General features: G+C 35.4%; 1 protein-coding gene across 1 annotated transcript in view; it reads left to right on the top strand.

Annotated features, from left to right (window-relative positions):
- LOC150108611 (tetratricopeptide repeat protein 37) overlaps positions 1–24,057 on the top strand; it is a 485,241-nt gene that overhangs the window by 457,379 nt on the left and 3,805 nt on the right. Inside the window, exons 38-39 of the mRNA XM_090416072.1 lie at positions 10,114–10,244; positions 17,536–17,656. Of these exons, the coding sequence (XP_090272198.1) occupies positions 10,114–10,244; positions 17,536–17,656 (252 nt within the window). The remainder of the gene's footprint in view (positions 1–10,113; positions 10,245–17,535; positions 17,657–24,057) is intronic.

Genomic DNA, 24,057 nt, shown 5'->3' with positions numbered 1-24,057 from the left:
CCTAGTGTGGGTGTAAAGATTGTGAGAATAAAGACTATAAGTGCAAAATACTAAAATGCCCCAATTGTGAGGAAGATCACCCAGCTTATTCCTGAGTATGCCAAAGATGAAAAGGAGATACCAAAAATTAAGACTCTGCAGAGCATTCCCTATCAGGAGGCTGAGAGTGTATTCCACAAAAAGCAACATCTGATCAACCCTCTTATGCTGAGAAGACAACTGTAAAGAATGCATCAACAGTTACCTAAACTCACGTGGTCGGTCCTGCCTTCTCACAACTACAGCATCCTGAATGGTATGATGTGCTTGTGTCTCTTTCGAGCATATCAAAAGAGAAAAATCACTATTGCTCACTTCTGATAACATACCAAAAATGGTCCCACTACATGAGAATCCACTAGTGAAAAAAAAAAATAATAATGGAATATGTACTGCAGAGAATCAAGGCCATGCCTCCAGACCCATTAATAGACAGGATGGATATTTTCACTCCTGCATATGAAGATAAAACAATTAATGTACCTAGTGCTCTAGAGGGAGTTCAGTTTGACAAAATTTTGAATATCTTTCCTGATGAAAAAGAAATTATGAACACTGGCAATTCCCCCAAAAGAAAAAATCTGAGGCCAGTGTAAACAAGACCTCAAAACATTTTTACAATGGAATTGTTATGGATTCCATCAAATATTAGTGACATCAAGGTCTCCTTGCAGGAATATAAACCAATATGCTTTTGCCTGCAGGAAACATACTTAAAGCCCAGTGATGATCCAGCATTATGAAATGTAGCCATCATTCATAAAACAGGACAGGGGATGGACCCACTCATGGGGGAGTCATCATCCTTGGGCAACCATACCCCCCTTTCTGGCAAGTCTCACGTAATACAAGCAGTTACCATCCAACTCTCGATCAGATCTCTTATAACACTATGGGGGATTTAAACAAACATACTGTGGAGTAGTGCCCAAACTAACATCAAAGGAACAGTTGGTGAGCACATGCTTGACACCTGTATACCTACCCAAACATTCACTGCTGTTGACCTAACTGTCTGCTCACCCTCACTCTTCCCACTTTTAAGTGGGGAACTGATGACAACTTATTTGAAAGTGATCATTTTCCCATGACCAGTGGGATGTCTAACAAACTGAATGGGAAATTGAAGATGCTGACTGCCTTACCCTCTCTTCCTAGAATTCAATTCTGTGATAGTCAGCTCATCTTGTATCAATGATTCAGTGAATCACATGACAGACCAGAGTGTATTATGCAAACTGCCACAACTGCTATTCCTAAAACATTTGGTTGCTTTCTAATTTTTTCCAAACTTTGTTGGTACACTGATTGCACAGCAGTCAAGGAAGCTTAGAAGAATTCTTTGAGCATATTCTGCAGATGTCCCACAATAACCAACCCCCATTGCTTTCAAGTGTGCCTGAGCTCAAGCAAGACACATGCATCATCAGAACCGAAAGGATTCCTGAATCCAATACACATCTTCTACAACAAGAGCAACTAATAGCAAAGAAGTCTGGAATAAAATCTGGAAAATGAAGGGAAGATATACCACCCACTTGGTTTTGATCCTTAAACATACTAGGCGCCCATTTGCTCTACCATCCCCAAGAGTATCAGCAACTACCGAACAGTAGTTGCTGATACTCTTGGGGAGATTTTTGCCAAACATTAGCAATATTTCCTTATCCTTCCAAGTTCCTTGCCCAAAAGTGTAAAGCAGAAAAACAACAAATTCTGTTCTCTTCAGGTGGTATGGAAGTTTACAACAGACCGTTCACAAAACAAGAAATGAAAGCTGCTTTATTTAAATGTTTCCCAATTGCTGTTAGGCCAGATATCATCCATTATAAGATGATCAGGCATCTGTTGTCATCTGCCAAGGATCAGTTGTTATACATATTCAACAGAATTTTCTGTGAGAATGTGTTTCTGGATATCCAGAAAAAAGATTATTATTATTGCTTTACCAGGGAACAATCCAGAATCTCCAATAAAAACTGTTAACCAATTGTTCTCACCACCTGCTTGTGTAAGATTCTGGAAAAAATTGTTAACTCTTGTCTCTTATTGTTTCTGGAGAGAAACAACCAACATTACAATTTTTTTTTTTTCCAGAACACAATCTGACTTCCACAAACATCACTCAACAACTGATTATCTATGATAGTCCAACTGGATATTGCTTTCCTAAAATTCAAGCACTTAGTGTCAGTTTTCTTTGATATGGAAAAAGCATACAACATTGCTTGGGGATTTGGACTGAGAGAGTCTTTCTCTTTTTGTCAAGAAATTTTATATCGAGCCAAACCTCCCAAGTCTGAATGGGCACCAACTTGTCTCAGTTGAATGCCCGAAAAGAGGGAGACCTGCATGGTTCAGTTTTTAGTGTCACACTTTCTGCAATCAAGGTTAACGTGATAACCAAACAACTTATCAGCACATATTAGTGATAAAGTGAATCACATGAATGAGTGTATAACACAAGCTGCCACAACTAAAAATCCTAACTCACCTAGTTAGTATTTTACTTCTTTTATCAAGAACTTTTCATTGAGAACTTTTATATACAACCAAATCTTCCAGGTTAGATAAAACCTCTCTCAATTGTATACCTAAAAAAGGAGGGAGTCCCACAGGTTCAGTTTTAAGTGTCATCCTCTTTGCAATTAAGGTTACCTTGAGAACCAAACAGCTTTCTCCAACTGTGAGTAATGTTGTCTGTGTGAATGATTTTACCATCTTCTGCCATTCATATAATATGAGGGTCATAGAAAGACAGCTGCGGCAAGCCATTGACCATCCTGCATGGCCAGTTATTTTTTGTCAAAGGCTGGAGAATCCATAACATTCATCAGACTGCCATACAACCCTTTAGTTGTATGGCAGTCTGATGCAATATCTGGATAGCCAATATTGCACAGATGCCATTAAATACACTGCTACAGTAGCATTCATATATACCACCACACAACTTTTATTTCTGCAGGCTACTCAAACATTCCACCCCTCCTGTGTCTACTGGCAATTCTTTCAAGCACACAGAATGGAATTCCCTGATATTCTGTCTATCTACACAAATAGTTCAAATTTAGAGGCTCTAGTGGGATTTCTACTGTCTTCCAAGATAGCATATTTGCTCAGATCCCACTGTAATGCAACAACTTCCATGCTGAGCTGTATGCAAAGAGCTTGCCTTAAACTATATAAGGCTGCAGCATTATCAGTGATTCATTATATATGCAGATTCATGAAGCTCTGTACAGGCAGTGAGCTGCAGAAACATGTCCTCTTCAGCTACATTTGTACATGCACTTTGGTTGGATTCCAAGCCATGTTTGGAATATGGGAAATGAGGCTATAGATACTGCATCTAGGTCAGCTCGTTTCTCAAATTCTCAAACTTTCACCATTTGCTTCTCCCCTAAATTGATTCATGCAGATCATAAGACAGAAACTTTTATCTCATTGGTGGTCATCGTGGAATAGAGAGCCCACTAACACACTCTACTGAATCAAGCCTGAAATTAAATTGTGGCAGTCTGTTCTATGCAAGGACTGTAGGAAGTCCTTGCTCAGCTCCACATAGATCATGGTCATCTTACACACTCCTTCCTATTGCAAGGTGCTAACATGCCTATGCGCAAGTTCTGCAGTATTCATTTAGTCATATTCCTGAGCCCTACACACTCAGACAACTTGATGAATTTAATGTTTCGTTAAATTCATCAAGTTTCTTTCCATCTCTAAATTTTTACAGAACATCAGTATATATATATAGATCACGTGTTACATCCTGAATGAAACATTTATTAAAAGAAATTATTCATTCAGGATCTAACAAGTCTAAAATGTAAACAAGGAGAAAAAACTTATACTCGAGCAGAAGAAATAAAGTACTAACTGTAAATAGAAATAGAATTACCTCCTTTTAGTAGAATTGTAATACCATGTAAAGAACTTTGTGTATAAATTAGTATTATATGAATGCATCATGTATACAATGAATGGGTAAATTCGATGTAAACAATAGTCCAAAGGTCACGGGCAGGCTTGAGGCATTGGCAATCTTGGAAAGTGATGCACATTCATTTCCCGGAAGATGCTGATAGAGATCTCGCGATGTGTGAAATCTCTGTGGACGAAGAAAGTAGCAAGCAGGAAAAGATCGCAGAAAGTAAGAAGGCACTGTCACAGCTAGTAACAGGCTGCTAAAAAGGGGGGAAGTGAAGGGAGAATAAAAAGGGTTTGCACCCCTTTTTCAAGGCCTTTTTTTCGCCTATTTTGATGGATGATGATTCGACTTCTCCCATGGACCAGAAGTTCCCGATGGTGTTTCTTGGTGATAGTACGATATCGGACGGTGTGCCTTTCCCTTCGATGTGTGAATTTCTGCCGGTATTAAAGTGTGAGATGTCGGCATATGCTGTCTTCGCTCCTTAGCTGAAAGTTTCGACGGAATAATATTGCGGACGTATCCTATGAACCAGCAGTAGAAACGAGGATGGCCCGAAACAGATCGAGAATAGACGTGGGAACAACGCCAGGTTCAGAGCTTAGCTTAATCCGATGACCATAGTGACCCACCACATGGACGCAGGCTTATGGAAGTATCGAGAGGTAATTCAAACAAAGAAGGACAGTCCAGATGGACCTGGAGATCCTGCCCCAAGAAATGGTAAAGTACAGATTTTGTTGTGTAATTACCCAGTCAGTAAAAGGGAAAGATCATTGTAGTGTAATAATCGAGTATGGACAGTATTTAGGAACTTTAAGTGATTATGTAGCAGTGGCTAATGTCCATAAGACAAATTGTCTGGAATGATTATAGATGATTATGACTAGTTTAATGTGCAAAACTAACATAGTAGATAGAATATTGATTAGAAGTGTATAATGTGTATATTATGTGTGTTCAATCTCTAACATAAAAGAAGGATTTATTGTTCATGCATTAGAGTATTAATCAGTTTGATACAGTTTGATTTAGCATGTCATTGAACTAATTGAAAGTGAGATTGGTCTAAGTGTATATGTCTTTAGATTCCAATAAATATGTTTTTTCTTCTATATCTGAGCTTGCCTGTGATATGAATCAAAACTACCACTTATTAATCTGAACCATATCGGCGGGGGGGGGAATTGAAAGAAAGGTATAACATGTTGTTATAGAGGTTACTACTGCAAACCAGAATTTACTTAGCCAGTACAGCATTTAATTTATGAGTTTAAGCACTAATTTATTCACCTATGTGCACCAAAAGTCTGGAAAAGTCTCCCTGAATAAGAGTCCCCTCTATTCTAAGATATTGGCTGGCACAGTTTAAAAAATAAATTTGTCAATATCTGAAGAGGAGACGGCCCTAGAAAGAAATTAGAGGATTCATTTCTTTTAGCAAGGAATAACCTTTAACAGTCAGGATAAGCATGTGAGTAAAATTAGGAATCGGCTAGAGATATAGAATTTGCTTTCCTTATAGAATGAACACGTAAGAAGGGATACAGATATTAGAGTCAGGGAAATTTTGTAAGTCTTGTAGTCATTGTAGAGAGGTAAATTCATAAAGAAAGTAAATTATTTACACAAAAGTAACGACATAACACATGTACATGTTGTATGTATTATTTTTATTCATAAAAATTTAGTTATTTGTATATAGACTTTTAATATCTGGTTGTTTTTTCTTATGCCTTTTTATTAACTTCTTTTTCACACTTGTTTTTGTATACCTTTTTACACTTTTTTTTTTATATACACTCATTTCTATACCTGTTTTATGCTGTTCCTTTCATTTAATAATTATTACCTTGTATACTGCTACGATATTTGTGTACTATTTGTATTTGCACAGTATGACCTTAGCCATCCTTGTGCCAATAAATCCATAATTAAACCAAATAAAATTGTTGGCAGAAATGATTTGTGAGAAGATGCAGACTGTATTTTCTGATTTGGAAAAAAAAAAAAAAAAAAAAAATCCAAGTTGCATATCTGAATTTGAAGCAAATATGAAGTTTTGGCATTTTAAGAATAGCACTGAAATCAAACCAACAAAAGGTATGGAGGAAATAGCATCAGCAGATATAGCTGCAGCTAACGATTTCCTTGGAAATTTTTAAGAACTTGGTCATGGTTATGCAACCTCCAAGTGTTCAACTTTAATGAAACCGGTCTGGAAAAAAGATGTTCAGAAGAACAATATAATGGATGAACAGAAGCTACAAGGCACAGTATACTGAAAGATTGTCTCTACATCAAAGCTATATCTTATTTATAACATGGTCAGAGAACAAATTATATTAAGGCTAAGATCCTGGAGTAGTAAAGTCCTAATTATAATTTATAATGAACTCTTAGGACAAAAGGTTATGTAGATAGAGTATGTGCCATCCATATTATTGGGATTTTTAGACCAATATTATCGTTAAGATTAGGATGTGAATTAAAGATACCAAGAAATTATATCTTGGTTTAATCCTTTATCCAAGTGTAAGCAAACAAAGTTTGCACCTGAAGTATTTTCAGGACTGAGGCAACTCATGGTAAAGGTGGTATGACTTGACATCACTTGCCTTAGTATCCCATAATGCAAAGCACATCTCCTTGCAGAAATGTATAATGCTATGCATTATGGAAAGGTCACTATCCAGACTGGTTTCGACTTTTATTGAGGTCTCTTCAGTGGGAGCCAGACCCAGAGGCGATACTAAGGTTGAAGTAATGCAGAAGTCATATTTTTATATACGAGTTGCCAAAAGGTGTCACACCTTATCATTAAATTACTCTGGATTAGAGAAAAGTTGTTGGAAGTTTTTTCACTTGGTAATGCTATAAATTAAAGATACCAAGAAATTATACCTTGGTCCTTTACAACAAGTTGCCAACAAGTCCTGAAAATACTTCAGGTGCAAACTTTGTTTGCTTACACTTGGATAAAGGATTAAAACAGGATATAATTTCTTTGTATCTTTAATTTATAGCATAACAAGTGAAAAAACTTCCAACAATAAGATTAGGCTGGTTGATTAGAATGTCACAGATCTTTTAAATTTGCACTCATACTGTGTTTTTTGTGTAATATGATGAACAGGGGCCTTTCCAGTCAGTTCCATGTAGAGTATTCAGGACATGATCAGAAAGGTTAGATTTACCGTGGTTATTAAATGTAATGTATCATTTATGTTCCTTTTTTCTGATAGGAATTGTACATCCAGTTTCACTATGTTATACTCCAGGGGGAAATTCTTTAATTTTGCAGAAGGTTTAAAGGTGGCATTAAGGTTGCATTTCTGTAGCATTCTGTTGATTTTATCTGATACCTCTTTAATGTTTATTAATTCCTTTTTAATTTTAATCTAGTTTATTTTTATTATTAGGTGTGCAATCTTGTGAAAATTTTTGTTGGTGGTATTTTTGCTGTAGTTATTTTTTAGGAAAGTATTGCTGATCATGTTTAATTTATACTTAAGCACTTATTCATTAGAGCAAATCTTTAATACCTTGTTTTTTAGTGTGTTAATGACACCTAGATGTTGGATGGTGGTAAGAGTTTATGTGTATATACGTAGGCTGTTCAATAAGTTATAAGACTATATTTATACAGAAAACAGATTACCTTTAATCGTCATCATTTACGTGGTCTTTTTCGAAGTAACTACCGTGAGACGCGATGCATTTGTCCCAACGTTGCGTCCACTTCTTAAACACATGTGAAAGCCCGTTTTTTGAGAGTTCTTTCAAAACCGTCTCAGCAAACATGCTTTGTAGCTTTCAAAATGGCAGCCTCTTAGTGGTTTCTTGAGCTGAGGAAACAGCCAGTAATCGCACGGTGCGAGATCAGGACTGTATGGAGGGTGTGGTAGGTTAGCTATGTTGTTCTTCTGCAAAACGTCCACTACACAACCAGCAATATGTGGCCTTGCATTATCGTGGTGCAATAAGAAGCCATTCTTCAGCAATGGACGCTTCATTTTGACTTGCTGTACCATTGTCCGTAAAACATCCGCATAGTATGAGCCATTTACAGTATTCCCGTGTTCTACAGCGTGTTGGTAAACAATGCCTTCATAGTCGAAAAACATTATGGTCATAACTTTACCAGCCAATTTTACAGTTTTGCTTTCTTGGGGGTAGGCAAAGATGGATGCTTCCATTCACTGCTTTGTTGTTTCATTGTAGGGTCATAGTGAAACAACCAAGCTTCATCTGCTGTAATGATGCGTTTTAAGAAGTTGTCGCCTTCTTGTTCCAGTCTTTCATTCCATTCTGTGCACACATCCACTCGATGCTGCATTTGCTCCGGTGTCAAGAGTTTTTGGGAATCCATCGGGCGCAAACACGTTTCAGTCCCAAATGTTCAGCCATGATTGAATGAACACTCTTCCCACAGAAATATTCAGGACAACATGCAGCTGGCGTACTATAATTCTGCAATCCTCCTTGATGATAATCGCTGCTGTGTTGATCATTGTCTCTGTGATGGACGTTGAAGGTCTTCCCTCACGTTCAAGATCTTCCACATGTTGCCTTCCTTCCTTAAAAGTTTTATGCCAACGAAAAACACTTGCCCTCGACATTACTTCATCATGGAAAGCTTCGCGTATCATGTTAAAAGTGTCCGATGCCGATTTTTGCAAACGTACACAAAATTTAATTGCATAACGCTGTTCCAAGGACGCTTCCATTTCGACAACTGGTTGCAGCTCATCGGCGTGCCGAAACAAGCTTGTGTTTAGTCACGTGACACTCTGGCACATCAGCCCGTATACACCATCTATCAACCACTTTTGTTAATACAGGCGGCAACATTTCTTTATTCCACAGAAATTAATATTGTGATGAGTGGTTTCGCGACAGTAAAATTAGTCTTATTACTTATTGAACAGCCCTCGTATTTAGCTGGTATCTGTAGGCTTACTGTAAATAGTGAATGAAAGACTGCCAGAAGGAAGACTCGTGACAAGTGTATCCAGAAATGGGAGTGTGTTCTGACTTGTGATTTCAATTGTGATTTGTATATGTTTGTGTCCTGTGTTTAGGTGTATAAAGTATGGTGGCCACGAGGGCAGATGAAGAAAACATAGTCAATGTACCTAAGCAAGACTTTGGTTGTGAAGTAAATGGATATATCTAGAGTATGTCGCTCAATAGCTTCCATATAAAAGTTAGCAATTTGGTGTGGGGGGGGGACACCAAACCCATGGCTGTGCCATCTTTTTTGGTAGGAATTTGTCCTATAAAAGAATAACTGTGTCACTGATTGGGACATTTGTGAAGAGTAGATATCTCAAAAGTGACTAATAAATCACTTTTATCAAGTCTGATATCCTTAATTTTTTTTGTTTTTACAAAGTGTTGTGTGTGTATGTTTTTAAAATAATTAATATGAATTCATTCTCTGAACATGTCATAAATACGATATAGCTTTGATAGGTTTTTTCCCCCCTCACTAATAAGCCAACAGAATAACAGTTGATCAGATCATTGTCACTTTGGCATACAGTTTAAAATGTAATGTAGCTTGTCTCTTTCTCTCTATATATATGTGTGTATATATAGGCAACACCAGTTGATGTTGCCTATATTTGAATAATGCAGTATTTTACAAATGTCACAAACTGATAAGCCAGTGATATAGCATCCTATGATAGTCTTTCACAATCCATAAATTCTCCGTGTATCATTGATAGTAAATGTATGGTTGACTGTAAGGGTATATCTATTTTTTTAATATGAATACTACCCACAAAAGTTGGTATATAGTATGCTACTTTCATGGGTAAGTTAAGGATTAGATAACTCAGAAACCATGCTTTCTTAGAGAACCCAAACAAGAGACTTACTCAAGTCACTTGATTCCTCCAGTATAGTGGATAATGGTTTCACATCAGATAGTGAAACTCATCCACCAATATAGCATATATTAGTATAGGCTATATGTAAAGTAAGAATATCTGTGTTTAATTCTAGAACATTTTGGCTATGTAGATCTTTATCCTTATTAATCAGTCTCATTTTCTATTTATAAATCTTAGATTTCTGGCTTAAGCTTTTCTAATTTAAGCTTAAATCAGTTGAATTTTAATTTGTTTTAGAACATGAAAGACAAGGAAAAATGGAAACAAGTATGTCAAGAAACCACATCTTCAGCTCTTAAAAAGGAACCCCATTGTCAGATAGCTTGGCTTTTGGAAGCAGCACTAGCAAAGGATTCACAAAATATTCGGTTAGATATTTTATTTATGCTGTTAATCAAATACTGTACTTTTTTGTTTAATTATTACACAAATTATTTATTTATTAAAGAAATTATATTATGTTTTATTTTTTTTATGTGATTCCTACTCACAAAAGGTTTTAAACCCAAAGTACATTAATGCCATGGTTGGAGAAACATGGAACTTTTTTTAGTCACTTCAGGCCTCCAGCAGGTCTCACATTGTGCAATGAAATTCATCTCCTGCCTGAGTATTGATGGTTCACAACTATTCATTCTTGGATTCAAATGCACAACCTGTTGGTCAAACAGTGGGTATGCTATCCATTCATATGTTTGAGTTTCAGTTTGCACATGAAAATTATTTGCATCTGTGTGTTTGTGTATGCTTTCTCTATTCATTTTGCAAAGAAAAAAAAAGTGAAGACCAATATCATGTTTGAATAATAACATGAATTAAAATAAACTTAAGTTACTTGATATGACAGAATTCTCATCAGTTTCATCATCTGGAATACATACATATTTGCTAGCTTGGTTGGCTGTGTGGATAGTACTTTCGTGGGTCTGAATCTCACCACAAGGATGGATATTCATCATCAAATTCCTGCCATGTACCCTCAAGGGGTGTACAGGATATGATAGTACTACATGAAAAAATTATATCATTACTAACTTCCTATCTACAATTTTCCTCCAAATCAGTCTGTTACTTGTCAAGACACCAACATTATCAGATCTTATATTTCTATCGTCTAAGGCACTTTGTACCGTATCAATCCACCTATATCTTGGTCTTCCTCTGGGTCATTTTGCTACCAACCTGGCAGAGAACACTTGTTTTGTTGATCTTTCCTCGCCCATTCTGTTTAAGTGACCATACCACCTGAGATTAGCTCTGCTAACGCATTCCTGGATGCTGACAACATCAAGTTCTTTCCTAATATCCTCATTTTTAATATGATACTGCCATTGATGCCATCTGTTCACACCTATAATCTTTCTCAGGACTCTCATATCTGCGGTCTCTAGTCTTTGGTCAAGTGTTTTACTTCTGACCCAGCTCTCAGATCCATAAGTTAAAACTGGTTTGAACACTGTCTTGTATACAGCTAATTTAGTGTTCCGACTAATTTCTCTCTTATTCCATATGAATTTATTCAATTGACTTCCCACCATACCAGCTTTGTTGATTCTGTTGTCTATTTCTATATTTAATTTACCATTTTCAGTAAAAATCGTGCCTAAGGATGGATATTTGCAAATGTATTTAGGTGGTAGATAAATTTCATTATCCGATGTAAGACCACATCCTACTAATAGGAGACCTGAAGTGAGGCTTGAAAATATTCCATGTTTGACCTCTAGAGCATGGTTTTCAGATTATTTAATCCTTAACCCATCCACAATATTAATATACATAAAGTATATTAATAGTGTTTACAGCCTTTCATGGGGAGAGGATTAACATATATACGTGTGGCCCAGAAGTAATAGGGTAGCTACCAGAACAGTAGTCATTGCAGTTTATTATTTTTTTATAATTTATTATTTGTTTATTTAATTATTATTAATGAATATGATGTTCTTAATTGATAATTATTTTATTCTGCTAATATATTTTTCCACACACACACACATTTTAGTCCATATGAATTGAATAATATCAGAAGACTGAAATCTCAGACTACCCTCTTAACATCTGGGCTACCCTGCATGTGGACACAAATACAAGCAAGACTACAGCAAACTATAGAATCACTTATTCTATAGTGATTCAGTTTGTGTTTTATGGCATTTTACTTTTTTTTTTTTCCTTTCTCCTATACAACTCTATTTCATTTTTTGTTAGGGGCATCCTAATATAAGAAAAAGTTATAGTCCAAATTTTATTGAAATACTTGACTGAGGTGACCTACATAAGCATCTGGGGAAGCAGCAACTTCTCTTTCCAAACACACACACATTGGACCGAATTATATCAGAAGACTTGAAGTAGTATCAGAAATAGCTGTATTTCAAATTGTATCAAAATCAGTTGAATGCTGCAACCTGTTAAAGTATCTGAAAAGGATATGACTGTTCCTATTTCTTGCTTTGGTTTGATTGATCTTAATTTTTCAGAACATACATAGAAATCACTATATCCAAACTTAGTTACGGTTAGTTAAATTAATTAACCTGTAAAGGTATGGGCAAAGGACACAGCTTTCCTTACAGTCACCTTTTTTTTTTTTTTTTGTCCATGTGAGGAGCTTAGATTATCTGAGTGTAAACATTTCTCTGGAAAAGATAATTATATTCTAGATTTGGTCCAAATCAGTTAAATGATACCACATGTTGAATTTGTCTTCAGCTGAAACTTTAAGCTCCCCTCCCCCACTTTCATTGTAGTCTTATTAGGATGAATTTATTGGGGATTTTTCAGCAGCTTAACTATTTCAGCATTGGTCAGAATTGGTTCTGAAGTTCTTTCTGGAGAATATTTTAAAGAAAATGACAGATGGTTTTGATTTTCTGCCATTTACAAAGTGAGTGTTCTAGTTTATTATTATGAATTAGAATTATAGTATTACATGAATTTGAAGTCAAATTTGGAAAGCCACATTCTGTTGAGTACCTCTGTTGAATAAAAGTGATGGACTAAATATAAAAACGCTATTAAGGTTTATCATAACATACTCTGTTACAATGTTTCAGTTGTTTTCAGCCAATTTCAATAGCTATTGCCTCATTAAACTATATCTAGATTTATAATATAATTTCTTGCGGCAGAAATGGGTACATTATATAGAAATGTGTATTCATATGAAGTACAGTGGCTTAATTAATCATGCATAAAAATCTAGTTTTTTATTATTCCACTTTAAGGAAAATTACATAATTTTTGCTAAACGAATGTTCATATAGTTGTTATGATGAAATCTAAAATATTACTTTAGTATTATTTAAGTATTTTATAGTAATAATTTTATATTATTAATTGTCAAGTTATTGGATTTAATTACTTTGTGTAATGTGTGACTGATATTAATGCCTTCTGACTTTAACTTTAAATTTTTCAGGAAATGACAATGTATACTGATATATTAATTAAAAAACTTTAATCAATACCTTCCAATATTTCAGCAATGTTACATTGCCATCTCCTAAGGACATAAAATTATGATATGTGCATGCAGGCACTAACAACAAGCAAATGAGGCTGAAGAAGGCAACTGCCATTGTTCCTAAAGTCGTAAAGGTTCACCCTAGCAGGTTAAATTGGGTTGTCTTGGTTGTTGGGCTGATGTTCTAAGGATGCAGGCTTCCCAAATTTGTTGAGATTTGGGAAGTTCTTAAGAGCTGAGGCTGATTACAGGAACAATCTTTCATATTTATATTTGCTACGGTGTAGTAAAATCTCTTTCTTCCAGCTTATTCTGTGGTGGGTATCTAGTGCATGCAATACCATCTGAAGAAATAATGATACAAGTTTCTTGCCAAAGCTAAACCACCAAAAACCAACCTATCTAAAAGCTCTACAAGAAATGAAGACTAACTGCCAAATAGTAATCACCAAAGCGGATAAGGGAAATGCAACTGTGGTTCTCAACTAAACGGACTACGCAGGTAAGTTTTCAACTTTACTGTTAGATCGTTCTGCCTAGCTCCCCATTGAATATGATCTCACTAGCTCCCAAATCAGAACACTCCAAAAGCTCCAAAAGTGGATGGCATTGATTCCCCCACTTACAAATTAGCCAAACATTTAGCCAAAGTGCTCACACATACTGGCAACACATCATCATCACACATTAAAAACTCAGCCCACTTTAAAGTCAGTATAGAGAACCTCTCACTCCAACACACTGACATAATGGTCAGTTTTCATGTCTCCTCCTTATTCACAAATGTCTCACTCAAAGATACCTTACATCTCATCTAAGCCAAATTTCCTGTACATGGCTTAGACACACTTCACAACTTCCTATCACACTTAAACAATCAACACCCCAGAATCCAGTTCACCTTGGAAAAAGAAAACAACAGTCTTCCCTTTCTAGACACTCTGATTACATGCCAACCTGATGGATCCCTGGCTTTCTCTGTTTACAGAAAACTGACCCAAACATAGAGGTTGATACATTCACCAGCAATCACACCACCCCACCTCACAACAAGGGATTATAAAAACCCTATGTAACAGGGATAAATTAATTTGTTCAGACAACAATGCCCTAACTACTGAACTTAATCATATCTTTCACCTTCTCAGCCAATGGCTACAACCTCTAAAAAATCCAGAAAATATTAAAACCAATTAACCACAACTCCGCTCCTTCTTAACAGAAATTACACTAAATCTATCACCATTCCTTATATCCAGGGCATGGCTGAAAGCTCACAAAAATCCTAAAAAAAATATGACATGACTACCTGTTACAAACCACATAAGAAATTGACATCCCTTATCCCCTCCACCAAAGACCAGCCACTTCCCCTAGACTTACCTGTAGTATACCAGGTTCCTTGCAGCTGTAAACTGTCCTACTATGGCCAACCAGGCAGGACAGCTAATATCAGAATATTCGAACACAAAGACTACATATAATTTCACCAATGCAGCCACTCAGAACTTGCAGACCATGCACTAGATACCCACCACAGAATACGCTGGAAGAAAGACACTTGACTACACCAAGATTGTTCCTGGAATCAGCCTCAGTTCTAAAGAACTTCCCAAATCTCAACAAATTTGGGTGCATGAGACTCTCCCAAGTTTTGGGAAGCCTGCATCCTTAGAACATCAGCCCAACAGCCAAGACAATCCAATTTAGCCTGCTTGGGATGGGGGGGGAACCTTAGGACCAACGCCAGTTGCCTTCTTCAGTCTCATTTGCTCGTTGTTAGTGCCTGCATGCACATATCATAGTTTTATGTTCTCAGAAGATGGTAATGTAACATTGCCAAAATATTGGAAAGTATTGATTAAAGTTTTTCAATTAATATTTTAGTATACGTTGTAATTTCCTGAAAAATTTAAAGTCATGTGTAACCAACGTATAAGTTTATCTACAAGAATTAATGCCTTCTATTGTTTACATCATAGCAAAACAATTATGAAAACAAAAAAAATTCTCTTATTGCATGACGGTAGATACTATATAAACAAGACATGAAATCACTGAGGGGAAGATGTGGAATTATTGAACTTAAAAGCAATTATTTGACTCCAGCAAAGACACATGGTTGACAGTGATATGGCAAGCATGGGAATGAAGTACCTGTAAAGGGCCTGTCATTGAAAAATATAGCACAGATGAAAGGATTGAGACTTTATATAATAATTAAGGAATAACACATATGTTTCATTCAGTACACAGACGTATGGTCTGTAAAAGAAAAAATTTGGTTTGCCAGAGTGATGTTAGTGCCATTCTGTGCCATAAATTTATTAATGACATATCAGACCAGATACTGTTGTTACATATATAATGGAAAAATATTATGTATGGCATGTTTATAACAGATGAAATGCAGAAGAAAGGTTGTGATATTCTGAATTTGGAATAATTTAACTACTATGAAAAGTGTTCTTCATTCAATCACTAATTAATAGATAGTTCTATATTATGACTTTAGAAAATTAACATTTGCACATAGAGGAGCAAAAGCTATTTGAAATCTGTGGGCTTGATAGGTAACCAAGAAAAACTATTCAGTAACCTAATTTGGTCATCAAATATTTTGCTGAAATAGTTAATGTACTACTTCAGTCACTTTCTAATTAGAAAATATAAAGCATTTCTCTAACATTCAATTTCACTCAGTTAAAGCATAACACGAATCAGTATTCGTATTATATTGAGAACCTTTCCTTGTATTCTTTCTCTCATCTTTGTACAATGCAGTGTTAAATCCTACAGGGAAAAAAAAAAAAAATCCTTACACACGTACTATTTCTCTGAATATGTAATAATACAATTTTAAAGTAGACAAATGAGGAAGTTAACAGTAAGAAGAAAAAAAAAGAAGCTATATTTTGTATTCCTTTGGTGATTATACTTGATGCCATTTCTATTGTTGATGTTCTTGTCTCTAAGACTCCTTGAGTAAAAGTGGCGGGGGGGGGACTTCAACATTATGTAGAATGTGAGTGAAGGAATTTAAAAGACTTTGAGGGAACTATATCCTTCAGATGAATAAAATAAGAAAACTGTAGTATGGCATTAACATTATCATGAAGTATAATACAAAATGGGATCTGAGATATTCCAGAAGAACTTATTTTTCTCAAATATTCATAAAAACTTGAAAAATACAGTCACTCCACTATAGAAAAACTCAAGAACCAAAGGAGTAGATTGTTATAGAGGATAGTTTGCTATACTGGATTTTATTTAGCATGGGGGGCTGATGCTATGAGGCCTTGGCTGGGACTTTTTGGTAACTTGATTGTGGATAACAGAACTTTTTCTATAGAATTAAATTAATAATCAAATTTCTTTTAATTTAATTTACTGAAAAATGTATCTCCTTCTAATAGTAAATAATAAACTATATTTATACAACTACCGTGTTATATAATAAATAATAATACTTTCATTGAGGTCTGTCAAAATTCAACATGGGCTGCAAAAATACTTAAATCAAATCTGGCACCCTCTAAACTACTAAAGGAAGTAAAGCAGTTTCTCTTCCCCCCTCCCAAAAAAAAAAAAATTAAATAAAATAAACACACCTATTTTCTTCAATATGAGAAATGTCAGGATATTTCAGAAGTGTCTGAATTAATTGCAATATAAGTTAAGCCATTGATAATCAAGAAACCTATATTTTCATGTTCTCAGTTTCTGAATCTGAACTGAAGTAAATTATATTAATAACCATTAAATTCATTGTAATGTTAACCTGATTGCTGGCCTGGTTGTCTGGGTGGTAATTGTGTCTGCTCTCCAACCATCAGGCTGCATTCAAATCATACTATATGCATGTGTGTTTGTGATTGTCTTCAGGTGGAAAATGAATTTCCCACTTTAGGAGACCTGAAGTGGCTTGAAAAAGTTCCATGTTGGATCTCTAGAACAGTGTTTTCAGATTATGTAAAAATAAAGAATACAAAAAAATTCTTAATCCACCTAGGGTCTAATGTATAGGTTTGCTTTTGCAGTATTGAGGATCATATAAAAAATATATTGCCAGTTTTTTTTTATTTTTTTTTATTTCATGAAATACACCCATAAGTGTGTTATGCATCGATATCATATCATGTAGAATGGCACATTCTTTTTCATTAAAATTTATTTTCTCTTTTCAGTTTTTTTAAGAAATGCTTGAAGCATATTCTTTCTGTTAGCAATCTCAAGGAACCAAAACGTGTGGAATTCATTGCTAGAAAAATTCTATTACAGCTTGCAATAGATAACAATACTATTGAGGTAAGATTATCTTGAATAACTACATTTGTATGTGGGGGGGGGTTGAATTAAAATAATGTAATTAATAAACTGGTGTATTTTAATTTCTAGTTAAATGATTTGTGTTTTTTGTATACGATAAAGGTGTAATTAATCACACCTTCATTATATACCATATCATATACTCCATATCGGTTATTTTTTTAATAATCAAGCTGGACTTTGTACAGTCATCTCTCACTTATAGAAAATCTTTATGGTGAAACCATCATACTGAATTCATTCACTATAATGAGAAAACTACCAAAAAGTTAGCATCAGTGTTTTTCCAGAAGCAATGGGTGAGCCTTGCTCTATGACACATTATTCCTTTGGGCATGTAAATTTACTGTATGAGAGAATCAACAGATAGCATCAGATGCATGTTTTCTGTTACACTGAATTAGAAACTTTTATGCAGATATACATAAACATCACTTATGCAGCGTATATGCAAAATACTTGGTCACATTTATCACTACATGTTCTAGTCAACTATTTAAGAATGCTGCTGGTCAGTAATCGTCAGTAGTGTTGATCATAATAGGAAAAACAAAGGATCTATGGTTTCATGGAAGACACTGCTACAGTCCATCACGCAAGAAATCGTGAAACAATTGTTCAGCAGTGGTTCGATGAGCATGATAGTGATCATTGAACCACAAAGCCTGGATTTGAACCTATGAGATGCAGATCTGGGAGTATGCAGAAAGGCCAAGCTATTGAACCACTTAACTTTCCTAAAAAGGTGTAGGGATTTCTCCATCATCCCTAAATTTCTTATAATCAACGGGCATATTAAATCCATACAAGCCAGAAGAATTTACCACAAGGCGTCTTTGGCACTACTCAGAGAAAGAATCCAACACATCAGGTACCAATTGAATATTAGTGATATTAATTGCCGCGAATATTTTGATGACATTTCCAACAGTCTTGATTACACGACCTGGAATTATATAGACCACACGTTAGAACAGAGCTACGAGAAAACTTTCCAGTTCAATAAAGCCAAACAAATTAGAAAATTTAATGAACTGTACAAGAAAAAATACCAGACACACAATGGCCTCCCAGTTAGCAAAGTGATCTTTAACCTGTCGAATCACTGCCTTTCGAAACATGAATCGGAGATTCTAAAAAAAGGTTTTAACTTTTCTATCACTCCTAATTACATCCCAAAAATGGACTTTATGTGTGGAATTGAAAAAAGTCTCTACCCACTACCACAAGGTGTAGCCAATGACATTAGATTCAAAAGCACTATCATTCTAGCAACAGCAAAACAAACACAACTGAATACCACTCCATATGATAGGAAAGCTATTGGGGACTTAAGGAAGAACAAAGAAATAATAATTATGAAAGCAGACAAGGGGAATGCCACCGTTATCCTTAACTCCAAAGACTACATGAAGAAGTTAAACGACTTACTATCTGACAGTTCCACGTACAAAATCCTCACCAGAGATCCCACAATGAAGAACCACAATGAGACAAACTTCCTGATCCGTAACATGAATACTTGGCCTGAAGAATTAAAACGAAAACTTAAATCCTCGCATCCCATCACTCCTAGACTGTACGGGGCATCTAAAGTGCATAAAGAAGAAGTGCCACTTCGTCCGATTGTGGATGGCAGGTCATCCCCAACGTACCTATTGGCTAAGCACCTAGCGAATTTACTTAAAGGAAAAATTAGACAAACAGAGTCCTACTTAAAAATTTCTCAACACTTTGTGGACAAACTAAAAAACATAAAAATTACACAAACAGACATAATGGCCAGCCTAGATGTAGTGTCCTTGTTCACGAATGTACCAGTAGAAGAAGTAATGAACATTATCAAAGATATCTTTCCTGCAGATATCACAAAGATGTTCGAGCATTGCCTACAATCAAATTTTTTCAAAGTTAACAACAAGATATACAAACAGAAGGCCTAGCCATGGGCAGCCCTCTGTCGCAACCATGTGCAGACCTTTTCATGGAGAAATTTGAAGATGAAATATTCACCAGCATTACTCCTAAACCTTCTATATGGTGGAGATATGTGGATGACATCTTCATCATATGGAAAGACAACTTAGAAAGCCTACATATGTTTGTTAACAGAATCAATGCACTCCACAATAAAATAAAATTTACTCTAGAAGTAGAAAATAACGAACAGCTACACTTCTTGGACTTACTAGTAAAAAGACAAGGAAACAGCATCAAACTGTCGATTTACAAAAAACTAACCGACACGGGAAGATATCTACATTACTCTTCTAACCATCATAGGTCACAGAAACACAGCATCATCCACATGCTAAGAAATCGAGCTAGAAAATTTATCTCTGACGAGAAAGAAGTTCAAACAGAACTGTCTCAAATAGCTACAACTCTATCACAAAATGGTTATCCTAGACACATCATCAACAAATTTCTATACATAGATAACCAACAAGAAAGAACAGTCGCCCAGCATATCTCAATAGCAGTCATCCCCTTTATAGGTTCAACTTCAACAAAAATTGCAAGATTGTTAAAGACACATAACATCAGGGTTGTATTTAAACCAACAAATAGCATATGACAGGTTCTAAGATCCCCTAAAGACAGTGTGCCATTTTATAAATATCCAGGTATGTATAATATTCCATGCACGTGCGGTCTTTCCTACATCGGACAGACTTCGAGAAGCCTGGAAATAAGACAGAAAGAGCATATAGGCGATGTTAATCACAACAGAACGATCACCTCAAGATTGGCACATCACTTTTCAACTTCGAACCACACTATAGACTGGAATAACAGCTCCATGCCCTACGTAGACGAGGATTACAGACATCGAGTATTTAAAGAAGCGGCAGTTGTACTACGTACAGGAAGTAACCTAAACAGAAATCAAGGGGCCATTCTGAACGATACCTGGAAAAATCTAATTAACTCCCTCAGTTCAACAGAGCTACAGTACGCAAATAATCATATTACACGTTTGCATGTAACGCGTGTTCATGATGCTGAGTAGTTATGTCACGCGAACGTGTCACCCTAGCTACCTAACAGGTACTAACGGTTCTTTGTATTTTGAAACCTTTTTTTGCATTTACCTCTTTTTTGTACTATGCAAGCCTTGAGAAAGCTGATCAGTTACTAGCGAAACTGGTAGGCAATTTGTAAGAGCTTAAGTACGTTGTAAATATATGGTCTTTGTAACAATAAATCTTTATTTTGTAATACTTTATGACCAAAACATGTACAATTTAAATAATTAAACTTCCCCTATTCAGAGCCTTATGTAGCTTCATCTAACAACCGTAATGTCACCAAATTTGGCAAGAAGACTAATCAAGACATGGGAGGATTCTCCCATGTCTTGATCCCACTAAAAAAAATTTTAGTTAGAAAAGTTGCCAATAGGGAGAATATGGTGCTGTTGTAGCCCAAAGAAGCCAAAAAATTGCATAAAATGAAGTTGAACACTTGTTTTGCTGGCATCATAAGAGCCTTCACAAATGCATTCCTATTGATAGTCGTGTTCATCGTGTGCCTCACTTTACCTTATCACTCATTACTTGTAAAGTTATTTTACCTTAACGAGTGTAATGCATCAGATTCTCTTTTGTGAGTTTAGAACCTGCCAAAAAGGTCCTCTATCAGCTAAACACACTTAGATTGATGATTCAGAAGTGTGAAGAAATAGGTTCTTTGGTAGTTTGACACCATTGCCACCACAAGTAACTGAAGAGGTTGCCAGTGCAATTGTCAACAAATCACACAAAAATGTTATTAGTAGTGATATTTTCATGTGATCATGGAGTACCATGACAATTGGCTATGCCTTATTTATTGAACCAAGTCGTCGTCGTCTTCTTCTTTTCCGGGCTTATAGGCCAAGTGGCTTGTTCCGGACTCAATTCCATCTTTTTAAGGGTCTACCTCTGCATCGGGTACCTTTTGGGTGGTAATTTAGAATTTGTTTAGGTATTCTGCTTCTATTCATTCTCAATATGTGTTCTTTTCATTTTTCTCTATAGCAAATAGGGAGTTTGTAATTCCAAGTTTATTTCTGAATTCGCTGCTTTTCATTTTGTCCGTTATTGTGACTCCTTCGGTTCTGCGCAGGAATTTCATTTCGGATGATTCAATTCTTCTTTCATCTGCTTTTTTTTATTGTCCATATCTCACTGCCATAAAGTAAGGAGTAGGTTTAGCTACTGTATTGTAGATTCTTATTCTTGTGTGTTTTTGTACATATTTTTGTACAATTGGGTTTAAAAATATACATATTTTTGTACAATTGGGTTTAAAAATTTTATTTATAATGCCTGTTACTTTTAAAAAGTTTGATATCTTTGGTTCTATATCAGCTTCATTTTCATATGATATTGTGCATCCTAAATATTTGAATTCATTTACTTGTTCTATTATTTTGTTGTTTATTACTATTTTTCTTCTTATTGGATTAGTACCTTTGAAGGTCATGACTTGTGTTTTGTCTATTGATATTTCCATACCTGACATTTTTATCAGATTATTTAGACTGCATAATGATTTTTGTAGTTCATCTTCATTGTTTCCAAGGATTATTTGGTCATCAGTGAAAAGTAGAATAGCTAATCTGTTGTTATGATTTATCTTGAATCCTCCTTCATTAGTTATCTTCCATTTTTGTATGATTTTATCTATGTATATATTACATAAAACAGGTGAGAGAGGGTAACCCTGACACATTCCTCTATTTATTGGTTTCCAGCTTGATGTTGAATTATTGTACTTCACAGATATTTTATTATCTTGATATATATTATATTATATAAGGCTCTAAAGAGTTGGTTTGGTATTTCATATTCTTCTAGGATTTCCCATAGTTTTTCTCTGATAATTTTATCAAATGCTTTGGTGTAATCTATAAAAGCTACGTGTATTTCTATGTTCATTTCTCTGTGTTCTTCAATTAGTAATTTTAACATAAATGCAGAGTCTATGCTAGACCTGCATTTTCTGAATCCATTTTGTTCTTCTATTAATTTTGGGTCTACTTTCACAAAATGATTACATCTTATCCATATAATATCAGCTGATACACAATGATTATGATAAGCAACTGACATTTGCTCTAATGTTTCTGGCCAGATTGGAAGTCTATGATGCCTGGCCTTGGAAAATTCTGTGGGGAGATGAGGCACATTTTTATTTGAACAGGACAGTAAACACCCAAAATTGTTGAATTTGGGCTTCCAAATCACCCCATGTGTTCCAGGAACTCCCATTGCATTTGGCAAAATTTACCATTTGGTCATTTTCGGCCAATGTTATGTAATGGGAATTTTTAATTTTAAATCACACAGCAAATTTTATAATAGGGCCTTTTTTCTTTTTCTGAGGACATCATTCCGACAGTACCAATAACTTGTTTCATTACTGCATGAAAATATTGCAATATGCTAAACAGTTTCATCATTTCACATCAGCAATGACGATGTCTAGACCAGACCATTTTTATGCAAGATGGAGCACCTCCCCACATTGTGCACCTGTACAGCAGCTTCTACAGCATCACTTCACAGAAGAAAGATGATTATTAGCTTCTTTCCCGTTGCATAGCCACCTTGTTTCCCCCTGATATTACTCTATGTGATTTTTTGGTTGTGGGGTTGAGTGAAGATCATCTATCGTGGCAGTGTCTCGAACTTGGCAGGCTTAAAGGACTGTGATGAACTTCCTTCAGACATGTTATATTCTGTTGTTGTTCATGCTCCAGTTTTTTTTTTTTTTTTAATTTAATTTTATTATTTTATCCAGTTGGGAATGATGTATGTTCTTGCACTGAATTTACTCTTTTGACATGCCAAATTTGTTTGACGGGATCAGGAGCAATAGCTAAGTGTGCTTGTTCATAAGGAACAACTGTAATGTAATGTAATGTAATATATTTTCTTTCCTCTGGTGTGGTGGGCAAGATAAGCTCACTTTGTTTCATTTCTAGTATTTGGAATAATCCATTGTATCTTTGATTGTTCTAATCTTTTGATGTAGTGAAAATATGTGGCAATTTTCAAATCCCATTATGCTCCTGAAGTAAGACAATTTTATTGTCTTCCTTAGTCTTGTTGAAATGGCTGTTAAAACAGGAAAATAAAAATGTCAAATTAAAAAAAAAAAAATACAGAATGCAGTTTTCTCCCTTAAAGATTTTCAGATAATTTAGTTCTGTTTTATAATATTATATATATTTGTTATGGGTTGCTTAAGAGTCAAAGCTGTATAACTGAGAGGAGACCTCCAGATAGCCTTTAAAGGAATGTGGAGAACTGACCAGGGCTTCTGACCTAATGTCCAATCCTCACCTTGTGGTGCACCACCCTGTTAAGTATCTACCTGGATACTGAATG

Source organism: Typopeltis vanoorti, chromosome 3 (genome assembly GCF_054136105.1).
Source record: "Typopeltis vanoorti isolate ZY-2024b chromosome 3, IOZ_Tvanoo_1.0, whole genome shotgun sequence".
Taxonomy (NCBI): domain Eukaryota; kingdom Metazoa; phylum Arthropoda; class Arachnida; order Uropygi; family Thelyphonidae; genus Typopeltis; species Typopeltis vanoorti.
Note: the sequence above shows the minus strand (reverse complement) of the source record. Positions and strands in the feature narration are given on the sequence as shown.